General features: G+C 42.5%; 1 protein-coding gene across 2 annotated transcripts in view; it reads left to right on the plus strand.

Moving 5' to 3' along the window:
* VIT (vitrin) overlaps positions 1 to 17,817 on the plus strand; it is a 54,280-nt gene that overhangs the window by 17,016 nt on the left and 19,447 nt on the right. Inside the window, exons 3-11 of one of the 2 annotated variants that reach the window (XM_010311370.2) lie at positions 724 to 789; positions 1,811 to 1,967; positions 3,624 to 3,757; positions 7,926 to 8,003; positions 10,876 to 10,956; positions 12,725 to 12,931; positions 13,574 to 13,624; positions 17,611 to 17,649; positions 17,751 to 17,807. In XM_010311370.2, coding sequence (XP_010309672.2) covers positions 724 to 789; positions 1,811 to 1,967; positions 3,624 to 3,757; positions 7,926 to 8,003; positions 10,876 to 10,956; positions 12,725 to 12,931; positions 13,574 to 13,624; positions 17,611 to 17,649; positions 17,751 to 17,807 — 870 coding nt within the window. The remainder of the gene's footprint in view (positions 1 to 723; positions 790 to 1,810; positions 1,968 to 3,623; positions 3,758 to 7,925; positions 8,004 to 10,875; positions 10,957 to 12,724; positions 12,932 to 13,573; positions 13,625 to 17,610; positions 17,650 to 17,750; positions 17,808 to 17,817) is intronic. The other variant, XM_075748873.1, reaches the window with a different exon arrangement.

The following is a 17,817-nucleotide window of genomic DNA, read 5'->3' on the forward strand; positions in this document are numbered from 1 at the left end:
TATAAAATAAGCATGAATTAAGAGGTTTTGTACGTCATGCACTTAGCTAGTAAACCTAACACAATTATCTGCATGCATATATTGTGATGTATGCTTTAACATAACAGTGTATGTCTCTCTTACTATTACACTTTTCAAATCATAATTCTACTTACTGAAGAAAATCAGTGCCCTTGTTGGGACAGGATACTGGGACACGCCACACTAGAATGTCATACAGTCCATAATGCTGCCCAGTATCCCATACCTGCTACCACCAGTGAATGAAATGCCACAATGCACAATTGCAGGATAACCTTCCTGCGGGGCTATTCAGAGGGATCTTTCTCTCCCTAACTTCCCACTTACTTTATGCACAGAGCATATTATTTCACTGACATGTCTATCACACCAATTAAAAAGTTTCTACCGCTTGTGGAAATACTGGGGCCTTTCGTGGTTTTCTGGGTCACGTGGGCTCAATGGCATCTTTTGATAGTGAGTTCTACAAATAAATATGTGAGCTGAACTGATCTTTAAATCCCTTCAAAAAACTGCCCCACAGTAGATACCATCTTCACTGTGAAGTTAACCAACAAGTACAAACTAGCTACGGCTGAGACTATTCCCAGTTCATTTTTTCAACCTGTTGATTCAAATTTGGGAAATCTCATGCCCAGTAGCTTGTGATGACTGATGTTGATAGTCCCCCTTTTTCCTGATACTATGTTTTCTTTGTTTTAGGTGCATTTCTTATATGCGCATATGCAGCTAAGGAAGCCACAAAGAAGACGAAAAAAGCTAAGCTATGTAAGTAGTCCCAGTAGTATTCTTGGCTGCTTTACAGCAGACATGGCTGATGAAAAAAAAAAAAAGTGCAAAGTGAGGTTATATTCTGGTAACTCTTCACAAGTGTCTGCAGAGTCAATGGGAGCGTATGTTAACTAACAGATTCTTTTATTGAAATCAAATCACTAAGTAAAGTGTGTGCTACTGAATGGTTGTAAAGGGGAAATTGTGGACTTCGCTACTAAAATGTGTGTTCATAGGTCATTAGGTACCACACAAGGATCTAAGCAAGCACTAGGGTTTTCACAGAGAGACATAAATATGTGATATGGACCTGCTGTAACACAAAGCATATGTGGCTGATTAGCATGAGACAAGTGGTGCATGTCCTTTACACTAGGATGTATAACTTTCAGCTATGTTGCTGTAAGAACATTTCTGTCCACAGATTATTTTGCTCATTTAGTTGACAAACAAGCCTGCTGCGAGGTTGTGAACTCACACTTCAACCCCTTGTTCAAAGTAAATTGTACCCAGCAAATAGTTTTAAAAATTAAGGGCAAGATAATGGGATGTGGCTGTAGCCTGGCGTTATAGGTGGCACGGAGCTACAAGAGCACAGCAGGAGGCTCAGGAAGGATCCTGCCTCGTGTGTGCACAGTCCTTCCCAGTTCTGACTCACAGCCACCTCTTCCCCTACCCCCTCCTTCCCACATGTTAACCACAGCCTGGGTGACTACATTTCCTTCTCTCTCCAGCGAAGTGTCGTAAGTGTCATAATGGATATTTCCTTCAGAGAAGCAAACACTGAAGGTCAGAAATACCTTCGGGCTTCTTTATGCCATCCTTAGTTACAGCCACATCCTTCAGTATAGGGGTTATTATGTGTTATATTGTAGATGCAGAACGCATAGGCATGTCTTGTATCCCAAACCCATTGATAGGAAGGCATCCCTGTCACTGAGTTACTCACTGTTTCATGACAAGATCACTCAGCTATGAAAACATTCAATCTGACTTTACCAAGATTTTGAACTCACAGATGTACCCCAGATCGATTGCGATGTCAAGGCGGGGAAGATAATCAATCCAGAATTCATTGCAAAATGCCCTCCTGGATGTCAAGATGTAAAATACCGTGTTTATGGCACAGACATTTATGCATCCTTTTCCAGCGTGTGCAATGCTGCAATTCACAGGTGAGTGAGTTTAAATGAGCAAGGCACTCAGACAAAACCATCATTTCAGTGTGGGAGCCCTTGGCTTTTCAAACCCTTTAAAGTTCCCACTGCCGTGTAGGTTTGATGGCAGGCTGCTGTTCGAGTAGAAAACCTGCAAGAAAGACCATGTGTGATGCAATGGATCCAATCTTATAAAGTGCTGTCAATCCTATTGAAATCAGTCATGTTTGAAGACGTTTCTCAACCTTTGGAGAAGTGTCTTGAGATCTGCAGATCTCTCATTCATGCATAGCAAATTACTATTGTACTATTATTATTCAAGTGGAAGATAGGGATGGAGCTGCTGCTACTAATAAAGCTTCAGAAATAATAGGCATATCACCAGTGATTAATACGTATAACTCTCATTCTTCTGGGACTGCTTTGGTTCTCCAGATTTGAATTTAACTGCCCTTGACATCAAAGCCTGAGTAATGTGCTTTCCTGCCACAGAAAAGGACACTGGATGAGGAAATGTATAATACAAATTTTATAGCACAGATTTTGCAGAGTTTTGTATTAGCCATGCAAAAATGTGCATAAAATTTTAATGGAGAATAACTTCACAACCAAAACACACCATAACTGTAGGCAGGATGCACAGGCAGGATGCGTTCAGCTGAAAATGCAGTAAGAAATTTTAAAGTCCGATTGACAACTTGACTTCATTTGGAGTTATTTGAGCTATTGCAGTGCTTCCAGTTCTGTGAAACAGCTGAGACCTTGAGTAAAGTTGAACAGTTAAAGCTTTGGGAACTTTGCTCCTTACCCCTCACTGCGCAGTGCACAGGCTGACATGCCTCCGTGCATAGGGCTGCCACCTCCTGGCTGCAGCTCTGGCTGCTCAGCCCCTCGCTGGGGAGATGACTGCCAGGTGACCGGCTTTCAAACAACAAATTCTTCCTTCAAATACTAGTGCACAATGGAAATCGTTTGTCTCTGCTTGCAGAGCTTGTCCCGAAGGGAAGTTACAAAATACTGATGGCGACTGCAATTTCCCCCATAGTTCAAATTCTGGCTGCCTGTACTGTTGCAGTGAGGGTTTCAGCTTGCAAGCTGGGTTTGGCTTTGTTAGCTTACATGTTGCATTTCCTCAGACGGTGAATTTCCTTTCCTTACAGTTATTTTACCAGCAGCTTCTTGCAGTCATCAGAGAAAGCTACAGCTCTAACATATTCTTCACCATTGTTTGCTGCCCATTACTTGTTTTCCTGCACAGTGTCATTACTGAGAGGCCTACCACCCCTCTAGAGTCGCAGTCGCTTCACATGGTTGGCCCAAAAACTCCTGAGTACCTCTCCCTGTATCTTCAGTTGTTCAATCAAGCTTGCAGGAATTTTAACGAAGGCAGAGGCTTGTTCTTGTGTGCAAGTAGGTCAACCTTAAACACAGGACCAGTAGATCAGTGGGAAGAGCAAACAGATCCCGACAGCACTTTGTAACAAACTGCTCTTCTCTATGTGGAAGAAGCACGAATATTTCTTAGCAGCAAACTTAGCAGTAGATTCACAGCTGCACTATAGCTCCTAATTTAAAGGTAAAAGTTAAACGCGTCATAGTTCTTGCACTATTGAATGATTTCTAAGGGTTTTTTGTGGAATTTTCACCTTCAGATACCATGTTTTCCCCTTGCAGTGGTATAATCGACAATGCTGGTGGGAAGATCCTCGTCCAGAAAGTCGCTGGCCACTCAGGTTACCGCGGGACCTTCTCCAACGGGGTCCGGTCGCTGTCACTCCCACGTTGGAGGGAGTCCTTCCTCGTGTCAGGTACCATGGTGGAGCACCAGAACCGCCTGCACTACACGGCTGCTACCTGCTGCCCAACCAGTCAGGCAGCAACAGACAGAGGGGGAAGCAGCCTTCTCATTTTAAAGACCTGTTTAGTCACTGCAGGCCCACCCCACCTAGCTTTAGCACTTGAGACAGTTTTTGTTCTGGGCTTCCTATACAGCCCGCAAAAAGCCACGCACCCCACCAGCGGTGTGCTCAGTTCAGCCCAGCGTGGGTCTGAGCCCACTGCAGGAGGTGACAGGCAGTCTGGGTCGACTCTCTGAGGGCACCTAAATCCCTGCTATTGATGTGTAAAATCCAGGCCTCGGTACTGATGGGTAGTCTTCCTATTGCATTTGCTTTCCACCCCAGTCAGCAGAGCTGCTAAGGGAATAACGGGCCTTTTGGCCATTTGAAGCATCCTCAGTCTGCACCTGAATTCACATCTGCTTGATTTCTGTCAACCCATCTCAAGCCACATGTAGCCATACTGTATTTATGCAAATCCTATGATCTTAAGCAATTCTCTTGGTGGATCCCAAGTATGTTATAAATTCTCCGCACCTCTGTTAGCCAAACAGCACTGATATCTACTCAGTGCTGGGAAATCCACCTTAATTTAATGATCATTCTTTTTTCTGCCCATAGTATATACAGCAACTCACTTGCATTCACTGACAAAATTCACAGATTTTTTTTTTTTTGTAAATTAGATCCCCTTTACACCAGCTTCAGATTATACTAAACCTACCTGTGCTCATTCTACCCATGTGAAAGGAGAGTCTAATTTACATTGCTTTATGTACAATTTCTAAATCTGATTTCTTGCTGCATCCATACAGTGGGTCAGTTCTTGCTGGTCCACACTTTTGAAGGTTTGGGATAGGTACAACCAACGGATGTTAGTTAACTACGTCATTCCTGGAAAAATCAACAGTTCAAGCAACTGAACAGCCACTAAAAATAAAGAAATGTTCTTTTCATGTGAAAGCTTGTGGACAGCAAAGGAGGTCTCAGAAACTGACCAAAACAAACTGTTGTCTGGAATTTGCATTAATATATTTGGATGCGCTTTTTACAGCATTCTGCCACGGGTACACCACATTATGAGAAGGATTTATTTTGGATGAGTAGGAATTTCCTGGAATAGCTGTTGCTGTTTTTTCCCAACAGACAGCACATTGTAATTCTGGTACATAAATGGGAAATAAGATTTCTATTTTACCTCAGCAGCTGTTCAGTTGTTATCCCATAAAACTGTAGGAATTTTTGATTTATAGTAACAAGTCTTTATTCTTAATTAATGAGACACTATAAAAGAAGGTACAAGAGAAAGTTACAAGCGCATGTAAGAGGAGATGACGGGTATGTGTAGGCATGATGAGATTTGTCCCTCATGCATTTAATTTTACGCACGCTGAGTGCTCTCACTGATATCAGTGGAACTACTTAGTTTACAAACTAGCTTAAGCATAAATCTAACAAATTATGTAACGTTTCATATCCTATTTCATATATACAGGAGGAAAAGTCTTATTATTCCTGCTGAAAATGTGGAAATTTTAGAATTTTAGAGAGAAATTTAGAAGACTAAAACCCCAGGAAGGCTGTGCCATTCATCTCAGCAGCCTGAGGCTGAATGCAGACAGATCTCACTCTCAGAAAAGAGATAAGTTGAGGGGTTTTATTTTTAAAATTATGAGTCATAAAAAGACAGAGCTGCGTAGAGCAATCTCCAGTAAAAATACAAAGTCACCTAAGGCATTAATTTCAGGACAGCTTTGGACTTTGAACTGAGTCCCTTATTCTCCAGCCCAATTCCCTTTCAGTAGACCAGACCCATACGCCGTACGCGATACTGTACCCTGGAAATGTGCCAACAATATCCTAGTTAGGATATTGTCACCAAGTGTTTGTGATGTTTAAATTGTGAATGAGCATCCACACAAAAGAGCACAGACACGGAATCCTAGGGGGACCCAGGCAATGAAGTGGCGTGATTTAGGGGTGGTGGGGGACGAGGTCTGCCCTCTGGGATTAAAGCAGCCAGCACACCGGGAGGTATGCAAATGCACTGGTATTCACTTTCAAACACTGAAATGCCTTGGCACTCAGTTGAATGACTCCATTCAGTTTAGTGGGAGTTTTGCAGCTAGTGGGTTAAGAAAATAGACTCCTAAACCTCTGGGTTTGCTAGTCACAAATAAGCATGAGAGGGAGAGCAGCCACCACCCCATAGCTTGTACTTCAACGGCCAGAAGTTGAGGTTTACAGCCCACATGTAAACCCATTTTTAAGTATGTTAAGCAAACGCCGACCTAGATGCAATGTTTTCCAGACAATGCAAAAGGCATATTACCGTTGCTCCAGAGAGCAGGGCCACATTCAGGTCAGGCCTCAGACCTGCCTCTTGATCACATATGGGATGAAAATTGCTGTTGATCAAAAACCCAAGAGTCCGGGACCTGCCAGCCCCCATGCCAGCTAGTTTATTCGCACAGCAGTGGGCTTCAGTTTTGCATTAGAAATCAGATTAGCACAGAAATAATATAAATTAAAATTAGATTATTAGATTATTGTTGTATCTATCTCGCTCATACCTGACAACTCTGCCTCAGTTGGGGATAAAGAATTTAGAAACCGCTACCATATAACTTTTCTATCTTTTTACCAAATTGGCAGAAGAGCTCCCTAGTTCTGCTTGGCTCCTGATCCTGGTTTTGGCTCGGAGGGAACTGGAAGTGAAGACCTGCTGCCCTGAATTTAGGCCAGTTTCTGTGAGAGACCTGAGGGCAAGGAGGAAGCTCTTTCCAGCTTGTCCTTGCATGCTAACTTGCCAGCTCTGATCTTTGGCAGATCTGTGTTGACTTCAGCGGAGCTTCTCTCAGTTCATACCACTGTAAATGAGAAATGGAATAGCTCCTTACATCATTGTCTCATTAGTATCTCAAACTAACTTTGTCATCTAGGGTTTTTTTAATGACATCTGAAATTTCACAAAGGAGTAAAACAAAGGAGAAAGAAACATGAAAAGGGACAAAGGACAGTGCCTCTCCAGCTCCGTGGTCACCCTTGCACATAGAGGACCAGTTCCTCTGGCATATCCCCTTCTTTGTTTGCCATCACAGGCGAAATAGCCCTTAGGTCCCAGAAATGGCTCCGTTTGTAGCAGCTAATTCTGTTCAGTGCTGTCGGTCTCTGGATTAATCACCCAGGATGACAACTGGCATGCTTGCAGTGCCATATAAACCTTTAAAAAAAAAATCCACTGAAGGAATAAAGGAAAGCAAACCTAGCATGACCATCATGACTCAGGTTTTGCAGGAGGTGGAGGTAGGTCTCACCTGAGGTAGTCCAGACACATGACACAGCACAGCTTCTTGAAGAGACAGTCACCAGGGTCCAGAAAGTCCTACATCCACCAGCTCCTAGAGGCCAGAGCAGTCTTCTGTACCCAAGGCTTCTCTGCAACACTTTTCATTCAGTGATACATGGGAATATAAAAACTGCCCCCAAAACTGCACGGCCACATGTGCCAATAGAGATGGCGTGTGATGCGGCACTAAAAAGATTTGTGGTTCAAAGCTTAAGTGAGAAATGTACCTCATTGTTTTAAGACAGGACCCTCATTTTAGGTCTAAATATAGGTACCATATGTTCCCACACACAAGCACAGCCTGCTCTCACTGTTATTACTGCAAAAGACTGTTGCCAGAAATGGCATGTTACAAAAGTGAGGTTCAGAGAAGAATGCTGTGTGCACGATGAAATGAATTCCACATCAAACATGCTTTCTAACTCAACTGCATAGCCAGGCACTGGAAAAGGCTGCCGAAGGAGGCTGTGGGTTTAAGTACGAATTATACAGATGTCCTTCAGGAACAATCCCCTTATGCTCAACACCATTTGAGACCAAAGAATGAACTAAAACGGACCTCTTCAAATCCTTCGCAGGACCATGTTTTCATGCTTTCTATTGGTATTTTTAGTGGCATGTTTTTCAGAGTTTGCCATCAGATGAAAGACATCTTCACGAAAATGAGTTGGGTAGTAAAGAAGTGGGGTCTGATTCTGAACACATATGTTAGATGGAAGTTTTGTTGCAAGAAAACTTAGAAATTTTTTTTGTGATGCTCTTTAATGATTTTTTTTTTTTTTTTGGTAGAGGGAAAGCCAAGAAAAGGTGTGACATATCCATCAACTCTTGAATATTCTTCTTCAAAAAGCACAGCTGTTAAATCAGGCAAGTAATTATGACTGACTCTCCCTTACATCCATTCACAACTCTCTGCTGTAGCTTCTCAGTTGTGTAATAGAAATATATAATTATTCAGAATCAGAAGTTAATGCATCCCTTAGTATCTCATCCGAATCCCTCATGGTTATTTTTTATGTTAAGCATATGGAAATTATCCCAGACAATTTATATTTTTTTTGGCCATACCATGTTTCACGGACTTCCCAGGGAGTTTCCCCTTTGCGTTAAATCTGTTAGTGAGTATGATGGTGTACTGATTATATGAAAGCATTTGAGGTTTTACATATTGACTTTCTCCTAATGTTATTCATGTTAACTTTTATGATATTCAGTGTTGAGAGTATAATAATAAATAATAATATAATACTATTGACACAGATGGCAATGCACTGCAGCTTTAGCTAAGGATGATAAGACAAAGAACTACTCTATACAACCATTTTAGTCAGCCTCCTACTCTGTAAGACTCAACACAGTTTAAATAATTTAGTTGTTTTCAGAGGTCTTTGATCAAGTCTCACACCAGGTGGTAGTTGATATTCAAGTGTATGTGAAATGCTTCCGTCACGGAAATGACACTTGTTTGTGCTCCCTATTACAACTGTGTGATGTTCAGACTCTTCCTTGGGGGTGCGAACGAAACAAAATGAATGTTTCATACTACTAGACACTTCCCTAACGTGGCTCTTTTGCTGTTTGCTGAGCCTGAGCCTTCCTGAGCTTATCCTCTGTGAGCTGTGGTATAACAAATTGTGCTGTATGTTCTCCATGATCTCAAATGCCTGGCAATGGGTCCATCTATCCAAGGTCACACAGAGCTTACATGGAGTCCTGCTCTTCTCCTGCCTGTTATTGTTTGGTCCACGGAAGCAAAGTACAGAGCTCTTTCCTCATCTTTAGGCTTTTACTTGCAAAAAGGCACATTTTCATGTGAGCGCTGTAGTCGTTCAGACAGAATATTCATCACTCAAAGCCATGCCTTTAGTTTGCAATATGTTTGCTTTTACAATCAAACACGTACAGATTTATATATGTGTCTTGACCAGGTACGCAGAAATTACTGACTCAAATATGCACTGCTAGAAGGGAGGCTGTACCTTAGAAATTTTGACTTTTTCTAAGAAACAATCATTAACACCACATCTCATCATTCCTAAATGTACCCACATGAAGGCTCAGCCCAAACGTCTCGCACAACACCAGGGACAATCGCAGCCAGAGCTCAGCAGGCTGCAAGCAGTGACTTCTTCCAGTGCTAAAATCCACATTATGTGAGAATCAGTATAGGAATGGGGAGCATCATCAAGTTACGTCTCAGACACGCAAACAAACTACCAGGAGACTGTTCCTGCAGCAAACCAAGGACACAAGCAGTTTCTTTCACTTTGTTCTTAAATCAGTGTGAATGAAAATGTTAGGATCCTAGCAACAAAGACTCTGCATTCACACAGAGAAAGGCCAGGATGACAGAAGGAGCAAATAACAACTGTTAGATCAAACCCAGGGCTTGAGGACGCCACTGCCTTGCTTTGCTCAGCCCTGTCCCACAGTAGCAAAGAGGTCTGATGGTCACAATCCAACTTGCCCGAGCCTCACTTGGCCCCGTCAGCCCTCCTTAGCCCTGCCGCCTCGGCCCAGGCATGTCAGCTGTACTCTGCTAGAAACAGCTTGTTCTTAAGATAAAAAAAATCTCTGTAATATGGTGCTGGGGCCATCTTGTGATACAGAATTTCCTACTTCTTTCTTAATTTTAAAAATTAAAAAAGCTACCTTTTTCTTCTAATTTAAAATATAGAGACCACATTGTGCACTTGAATACTTAAACCCATTATCTGTAGGAGGTAAAGGCAATCCTTTGAGAATTACACTCATTTGCTGCCAGATTAGCAAAAAATCCTGCTTCACACCCGATCAGCTGTCAGACATGCAATTTTGGTCCTCGTCCCAGGGACACTGGAGATTCATAGTGCCTGAGATTTCTTTAAATGCTGCTGGTGGTTACAGTGCTTCCCAAATGCTGGGCAAAACAAGAAAAACCTTCCCAAAACTGTAATTATTCACAGCTGGTAAAAACAATCAGAAGCTGTTGTTTTAAACAATAATACAAATTTTTAGGAAACCATTAACCCTGAAGCAATTTCTCAAATAGGTCAATGCTGCCAAAATAGCTAGAGAAGAAAAAAATATGGAAGATCAAAATCCTCCAGTACTCAGTCAGACATAAAAGCAGAGCCAGATTCTTTTGCAGGATAGCAGTAAATGAACTGTAATAAATGTTCCAAGTACTTTGATGACTTTGGATCTTAGAAGAAAAAAAAGGACCAAAAAAATTCTCCCTTTTACTTCTATGCCAGGCTTTCAGGATTTGGCCCCAAGATGATCTGACAATGTCAGGCAAGAAAGAACTACATCTGAATGTGAATTAGTGACTGAAATATTGTATGTTAGCTGGTATTACCCAAACACCCTACACACACTGTGACCCTGATTCTCAGGACATGTTGCTACTCAGAGGAAAAATCAACAATATGATGCATTAATTTGATGAGTATTATGGTTTATTAGTGGTAAAAACCCACATTTATTGCTCACTTCAGAAATTCTATTGACATTGGCAGGAGCTTTTGGGCAGTAAAAATGTCTAAATTTGGCACCAAAAATATGGGGTGACTACTCTCTAGAGGCACCCAGCCACCACTTTTTCTTGCCTGGTGAGAAAGTTCTGATTAAGCTGAGTGATTTACCTAAAGACAGGTGATGGGATGCCTTCCTTTGAGGACTGATAATCTCTAAATAGGAGACTTAAAATTCTTTTCCTCTAGAGCTGCATTTCCTAATGTGTTTAATTTTGCTTCAGAGCCTAAAAAGCCAGAGCAAGACCTAAAAGCTACGAGGAGAGCAGATCCCCCTAATGCATCAGAAAAAGCATCGGAACAAGGTATGGGTTGGGGATCTCGCTGCTCTTTTACAGTGTCCCTCCCAGTCTAAACTGCCTGCAGATGCTTATAGGAAGCAGTTTGACACTGGTAACACATACAGCTTTACCCCCCCACCCCCAACTATCCTCCTCTCTACAGCCTCTTTCCCACCGAACCAACCCCATTACGTGAGGGCCTGTGGTGGTGCGTGAAGGGCATGTGACCATTCAGAGAAGAGAGGGCACCCTCTCAGTTTAATTTCTGTCTGTGTTTTGGGTGAGTTCAGGCATGACGAACTTCAGAAGCCTGCGTTAAGGCTCTCAGCAATTTGTTATGCAGGGCATCTGCCCTGCAAACCCTTTGAAGATGCTGTGAGGGAGATGGGCACCCCTCCTTTTGTGTTAAAGGCTCCACCAGAAACCTAGCCGATATGCACCAAGGCAACATCTTTTCTCTGCTCTTACTATGCTGCTTCCTTGGGTTTTCTGCTAATACTCTTAGCTCCCAGCTTCCTTGCTCCTTGCAGCCTGGGGTACAAAGCCAGCCGTCATGCCTGCTCCCTGCTCCTGCAGCACCAGGTCGGAGGGGAAGAATCACTGTGCCCTCTGCCTTCTTTCTTTTGACACAGCAGCACGGAGCAGGGCACTGTTCAGCCCAAAGAGAGCCATTCATACTGATTTTTTTTCAGCTGAGTTGTTTTGTTTGTCTTCTGAGCTCTCTTTCAGCATTATCCCATTAAAACTGCCTGAGATCTGAGTTTTTCACTGGCTAGCATTAGCTGGTAATTAATCCACCAGACAGTTTCATGAGGATGGTTTCCGAAAGAAGAACATCCAGCAATAAAATACAAGCTTGTGCTGTGCAGCAATGAATAGGCTGCACACCATTCCCTTTCAGTGTACACAGTCTGTCAGGCCATCCCCAGGGCTATGGGCAGGGAGGAGAGAAACAAGACTGAGGTGAACATGAATATATTTTAGGGCAGTTTTTTATAGATAGATGGAGAAGATAACGGTGAAGGCTCTTTTTCAAGACAATGACTTGAAAGAGCTGTAAGCATGTTAACAATTTCGTATAAGGATATTTAGGATGCAAATCTTGCAACTAGAATTGTCACCGTTCTCACAACAGTTGATACATTCTAAAAGTAGTAGCAACTGTGAGATGAGTCAAAGTTAGATGAAATTGGCACCTCCCAGGTGGTAGTCTCCCTGGCTCCCCTCACCTGAAGCCCTAACGCTTCTTGCTCCAGCTCTGACCTGCTCCTCACAACACCTTTTCCTGAAAGTTGTCTTTCTGCCAAAAGCATTTCAGTGCCATGGTGGGCAATGCATATTTTATTCTGGTCTGTGACTCAGAATGGCCATCTTTTATTTCCAGATGTCAGTTGATTTCCATTTATATGGACTTTCTAATGGCTTAATTACATTGAGAAAAGATGATGGCAAACTGGAAACTGCAACTGGCTGGTTGAACCAGTTCACAGGTCTGAGACCTCTGTCAGGTTGATAGGTGTTCCTGGCCAAAGCAGAGAAAGTGTAGGGGGAACCCTAAGGCTATGACAGGCTGTCCTCAGCCCCCTCTGGAGAGCGGTGCGATGCTGTGTCACACAGACACGTGTGCTACACATCCACACAGCAAAAGGCACTAACGGCTCCAAAGATGAGGATGATTGTAGACATCCTGAAGAGAACGCCAGTGTCTGGATCACCTTAAAGAGCGAGCACTATTCATGCTTCCCTGCATGTCACACATCCAGCTGCACTGATCATGTCAATGTTCCTACAGGGGATGTAGTCCGCAAAGAGTATCAGACTTCCCCAGTGCCGACACCAGCTACACAAATGGCCACCACAACCCCAACACCAACAACCACGACGACGGATCCTTCCACGACGACAGCGAAGCCAACCACAACACCTGCAACAACCAGAACCACAACAGCTGCAGCTGCAGCCAAGACTCGACCGGACCTGCATAGAGTCAGAGATATAGGTCAGTAGCATGGATGTTTGAATTGCTTTCCTCCTGACCTACAGCTTTCCTAAAACAAGACATGCAGCTGAATACACCATGATTTAGTGGTTCATGAATTCAGTAATTCAATGTAGAAATATTAGGAATGGATAAAAAAATTAATTCCAGCAGATGGGCTGGAGTTAGAGTTGTGCCTTTGAGATACGTGCAAAAGTAGTGTGTCTCACAGAAACACAAATGTGTGTAGATTCTCTGAGATGAGGGTTCATTTGCAGTAAATTTATGGCTAGTCTTTACCTTTACATATAATATATTGTCATATAAAGTGATTCATGTGGGAGCAAGCTCTCCATTCCCAAATGCCGTCATGATTTTCAGGTATAGGAGTCAACAAATAGTTCTCCAATTCACATGTCTGGACTGAGAATTCCATAAATAGATCAAGATTCATTTTAGTATTAATTTTGTGATAACTTTCAATAAGTTAAAGTTGTAATACATTTTTTGTAACAGCTTTTGGATTTTAAAACACTGTGAAGGAATTCTCATATGATTTTTGCACAAGTCGTTTTCCCTAATCTTTCCTTCTCCATTTATTCTTATTCATTAACATTGGGGTTTTTGGTTAAATAGCTGAAAATTAAAATATCTTATTTTTAGGTTCTAGCAACGTCCACCCAGCATACTCATCTGTGGTAGCTGCAGCATCAAGTAAGTGTGGTGAAGAAGTATGTGCCACAAGGCATGCAGTACAGTGTATTTTAAGGCAGCAATGATTCAATAACCTTTCAAGCCTCAGCAAACTCAATGACTGAATCCAAGTCTGAATTTAAACTGAAAAACAGATGCTTGGCCTGAATGTCAGAGATGCTGATCATCCACAGCTCTGGGGAAGCCTTTCTAGTGAATATCTGCACCGTTCAGCCTTGACAAATGCTGGGTTTTGCAACACTTGAAACAAAGCTTGTGCTGTTTGAATTGTATTTTCCTACTGCTTTGTTCTGTCTTACTTTCTCAAAGGGAGACGTGATTGAGTTGTAAGATACATGATGCAGAGGGCTGCATAGCCATCTAAACTTAGGGCTGAGAGCTCTGAAATGCTGACATGCGTTAAACCAATGCTCTTTCAAAAACCTCGGGCTGTGGTTCGGAGCCTGGCATAAATGTGATGTTATTCCTGGCGTGCCACTCGTGTTATTGACAGCAGAGTGGTGGCTGCTCAGAGCTCTGCATCTCAATCCAGAAGCCAGCTCCCATTCCAGCCCACAGCCCACAATGCAAGTATTTAGAGGTGTTTTCCCATACAATGTGTATTGCTCAGCTGTGCGGTCAAGTAAAGGAGAATATTTTCAACTGTTTGCAAGTTTCTGAGCATGGGGCTATGATTACTTTTGAATGAAAAGAGTCCTGGGCCATCATTAGGTTTTACGCTCTGTCGCTATTTCCGAGTGCCTTGAGCTCAGCTTTGCTCTCACATATGTAACTGCAGCCGTCCCTGCTGCCAGGTAATTCAGAGCCAAGCAGGTGGCAGGCCAGGTATCTTTCGGGCAATTCTGGTCTTGAGGGAAAGCATCATTAAGTCAAACTTAGCTGCCAGCCCAGAATAAGGGCAGGGGCTGGAGGGGTTAATCTTGCCGAGTCAAATGTGCAGGTATGGGTATGGCAGGATTTACACGAGTGCCAACACAATTCAAAGGGGTTTAAATTCAGTGGGAATCTGCATTCAGTACCTAATGTGCCTGCTTGTTGCTCTCTTTTCTATGTCCTATTGCCACAGGCTGAGCACTGAAGAGGCCATTACTGTCTTTACTAGCAATTAGGAAACCTGTCTGAGGTTCCCTAGTCAGTGAGAGATGCATGTTGAGGGTAAAGGTCTGGCACCGCTGAAATCAGTGGGAAGGTTGTATTTGCCTTTAATAAGACCAAACTTTTAGTCAAAAAATCAAAAAAAAACCCCAAACACACACAAAAGTAAAAAAGCACTCACTTTTTCAAGTCTTTCAATGGTAACTTCATTACAGTTTGGATCCATATTTCTTGATAATTTTCTTTACTGAAGGTCTAAACATAAATTAACTCCCAAAAGATTAAAGTGATCAGACTTCAAGACAGGTTATTGTGAACTGGAGGAGTGGTGGAGACCTACTTCTGATTTCACAGACTTCATTTCTAGGACCATATCCAGCATATCTCTACTCGGTATCTGGCTTCCTGAATTCTCTTGATCTCTTCTTGATTCTAAAAGAAAACTGGCTAAAAAAAAATTATGAAAAGTACAAATACAGTTTTGAAGCGATGACCATACGTTAAAGCAGTTTGTATCAGTTTTCTCTGTCTGAGGAGCCTCTAGGACTCACTCCTATTATTCAGGCCAGAGTTTCTGATGATGCCACTGGCCTCAACCAGTTTGGCTTGACTGGACAGAATCAAATGTTCTCCTGTCCCTCTTGGCTTCCAGGGACTCACAGATCTACCTCTCACAGGGCATTGGTAGTTTGCCTGCAAAAGACACCTCAAAAGTAAATAGCCTTGAAATAGAGCACAGTCAGAATGAGCACGGCTGTGGCTGCTGTTAGCTCCAGTATTTCCATTTCCAGCCACTGGTACTGGCAAAAGTTCACAGGGGCAAAAGATTAGAGCAGGGGCAAAACTCCTCTGTTCTGGCTCTTGCTGTTCTTTCCCCTTTGTCTTCTGTTTGTCAAAGATACAGAAACAGGAAAAATATCTGAGACTCTGCTCCATTGCAGGACCCCTACTTTAAAGACTTGATGTGGCAAAACTGCTAAATTAAAAACCACTGACACATGACATTTGATAGCTTATTCCTATCAGCCCTACTAGCAAGCGCAGCACTTCACCAATGCAGTATGTGGTAAAGGCCGATCCTGAGGGGAAGGCAGCAATGGCAGCGGGCTTTGAAAGCAGATACAAACTTTATCCGGCTCTGGGCACAATTTTAAGTTCAGCCACGCTCTGGTACAATGACGGCTTCTGCCTCTTTCCAACAGCAGTTAGCCAAGCACACTCCAAGGGCCACGAACTCACTTGCTCTCTCCCATCCTAGCTCTTCAAGAAATCCTTTCTTGCATAGCTGCTTGGACCCTAGATGAGGATTGGGAATAAATGCAGTGCATCTATAAACACTGCAATCATAAGCCATGTCATGATCCTCAGTGCCATACTGAGGCACTGAGCTGCAATGAAGCATCAGGCACGAGTGCCTGGGCATCCTCGGGCAAGGCGCTGCCCTGCACTCTGTGCCCAGCTTGGTTCAATGGTTGCGTCGCATTAAAAAAGTGGCATAAAATACTTCTGATACTGAGCTAATCTCTCTCTTACCCTCTTGTACTCTGTTCTACTGACCTTGTAAAGAGTGTTACATACACATTCAGAGTCAGTTGTGGCAAACCCAAAACAAGGTGGGCTCTCAGGCTCAGAGTTAATTTTCTTCCACCTCTTCGGCATGTACCGATCTCCCGCGTGGAAAGCACGCCCTGCACAACCCCAGGCAACGCTGCTGCACAGACAGACTTTTCCCTCCACAGCCTGAAAACTCAGCCTGGGCTAGCTGTGGTCCATCTGGAGCCAGAGCTACAAGCTTACAGAGATTAAAAGCCTTGCCAGTTTTGGCAGATGAGCTTGTTATTTCCTTAAACAGGATCTCTTTGGCAGCTGGAGTTTACAAGGTCTCTCAGGACAGCTCCTAGAAATCCCATCAAAGGGCTTCCAGTGGCCTGTGAAGGTTTGAGTTTGGGTCAAACACAAGCTATTTGCTGTCACCTAATTTTGCAATATCAAGTTCCCAAGGAGCAGCAATTCCTATTTTCTGAGACAACCATTTAAAATGGTCTCATTTATGATAACTTATTGATAAAAATATCTCACAGGCCCCTGTCCAGTGTTCACAGGAGCCAGCTAGAACATTCCCACTGATTTCACCAGGCTTTGGAATTAATCTTTTGGGGAAAATGAATGAATAAAGGCTTGTTAAAGGATAAGTTTCCTAACAAGCTTCTTAAGAATAATTAACGAAATAAAGGCATGATTAAAGATGTGGTTTTCATCTGCAAATGCTTTGAGCCTTTAGTATTTTTGAACAATGGGAATTTAATAACCCAATCACCTTAAAAAAAGCCTTTTGTGTAGACAGTGGTGAAGACATTTCAGGCACATGAATTCTCTCACATTATTTTTGCTCTTGTCTCATTATTTATAGTCTGCCCACTTGCTTGTATCCACTCACTCTCTGCAAAAAGGGTAGTATCTGGTCTAGGGGGTTGGTTTGGGGCTTTTCTTAACCTGCCTCACACAACCAGCACAATTGGATAGTACTGACATAGTGTGAGTGAGAGAAGGAAAGTTATAAGGGAAAGCAAATCACAGCATTAACTACAAATCTTTTAAATGCAGACCAGAGACGTGTACAAGTAATACTCATAACTGAAGGGGTACACGTAATATTCATAACTGAATTGGAATGTTAACTAGGCTAATCTGCATGACAGAGCAAGGCAATCCTTTTTTAAGCAGGCTCAAAATATATAGTTAACACCTGAGAAAGTATATTAATGAAAATTCTCTACATATGAACCATTAACTGACAGCTATAAAATCAGACTCAGTGAAAAAGACAAGGAGCAGTATTCCTGAACCAAACATGGTATAAATCACACTTTTCCATTTTGATGTCTACTTAGGACAGGTTCAGGCTGCACAAGGAAGAGGACAGAATACAGGTATGTCTTAGATTAATAATAACTAGTAGATTTGTATTGCTAAAATACTAGAAAACCTTGTGTTTAAGTTCTATGTACTAACCAATATAATATTTTCAAAGCATTCAGGGGCACTTTCACCTCTGCAAGTAACGGAAATATTTTACGACCCAATACAGGTAAAGGCAT

Source organism: Balearica regulorum, chromosome 3, assembly GCF_011004875.1.
Source record: "Balearica regulorum gibbericeps isolate bBalReg1 chromosome 3, bBalReg1.pri, whole genome shotgun sequence".
NCBI classification, from domain to species: domain Eukaryota; kingdom Metazoa; phylum Chordata; class Aves; order Gruiformes; family Gruidae; genus Balearica; species Balearica regulorum.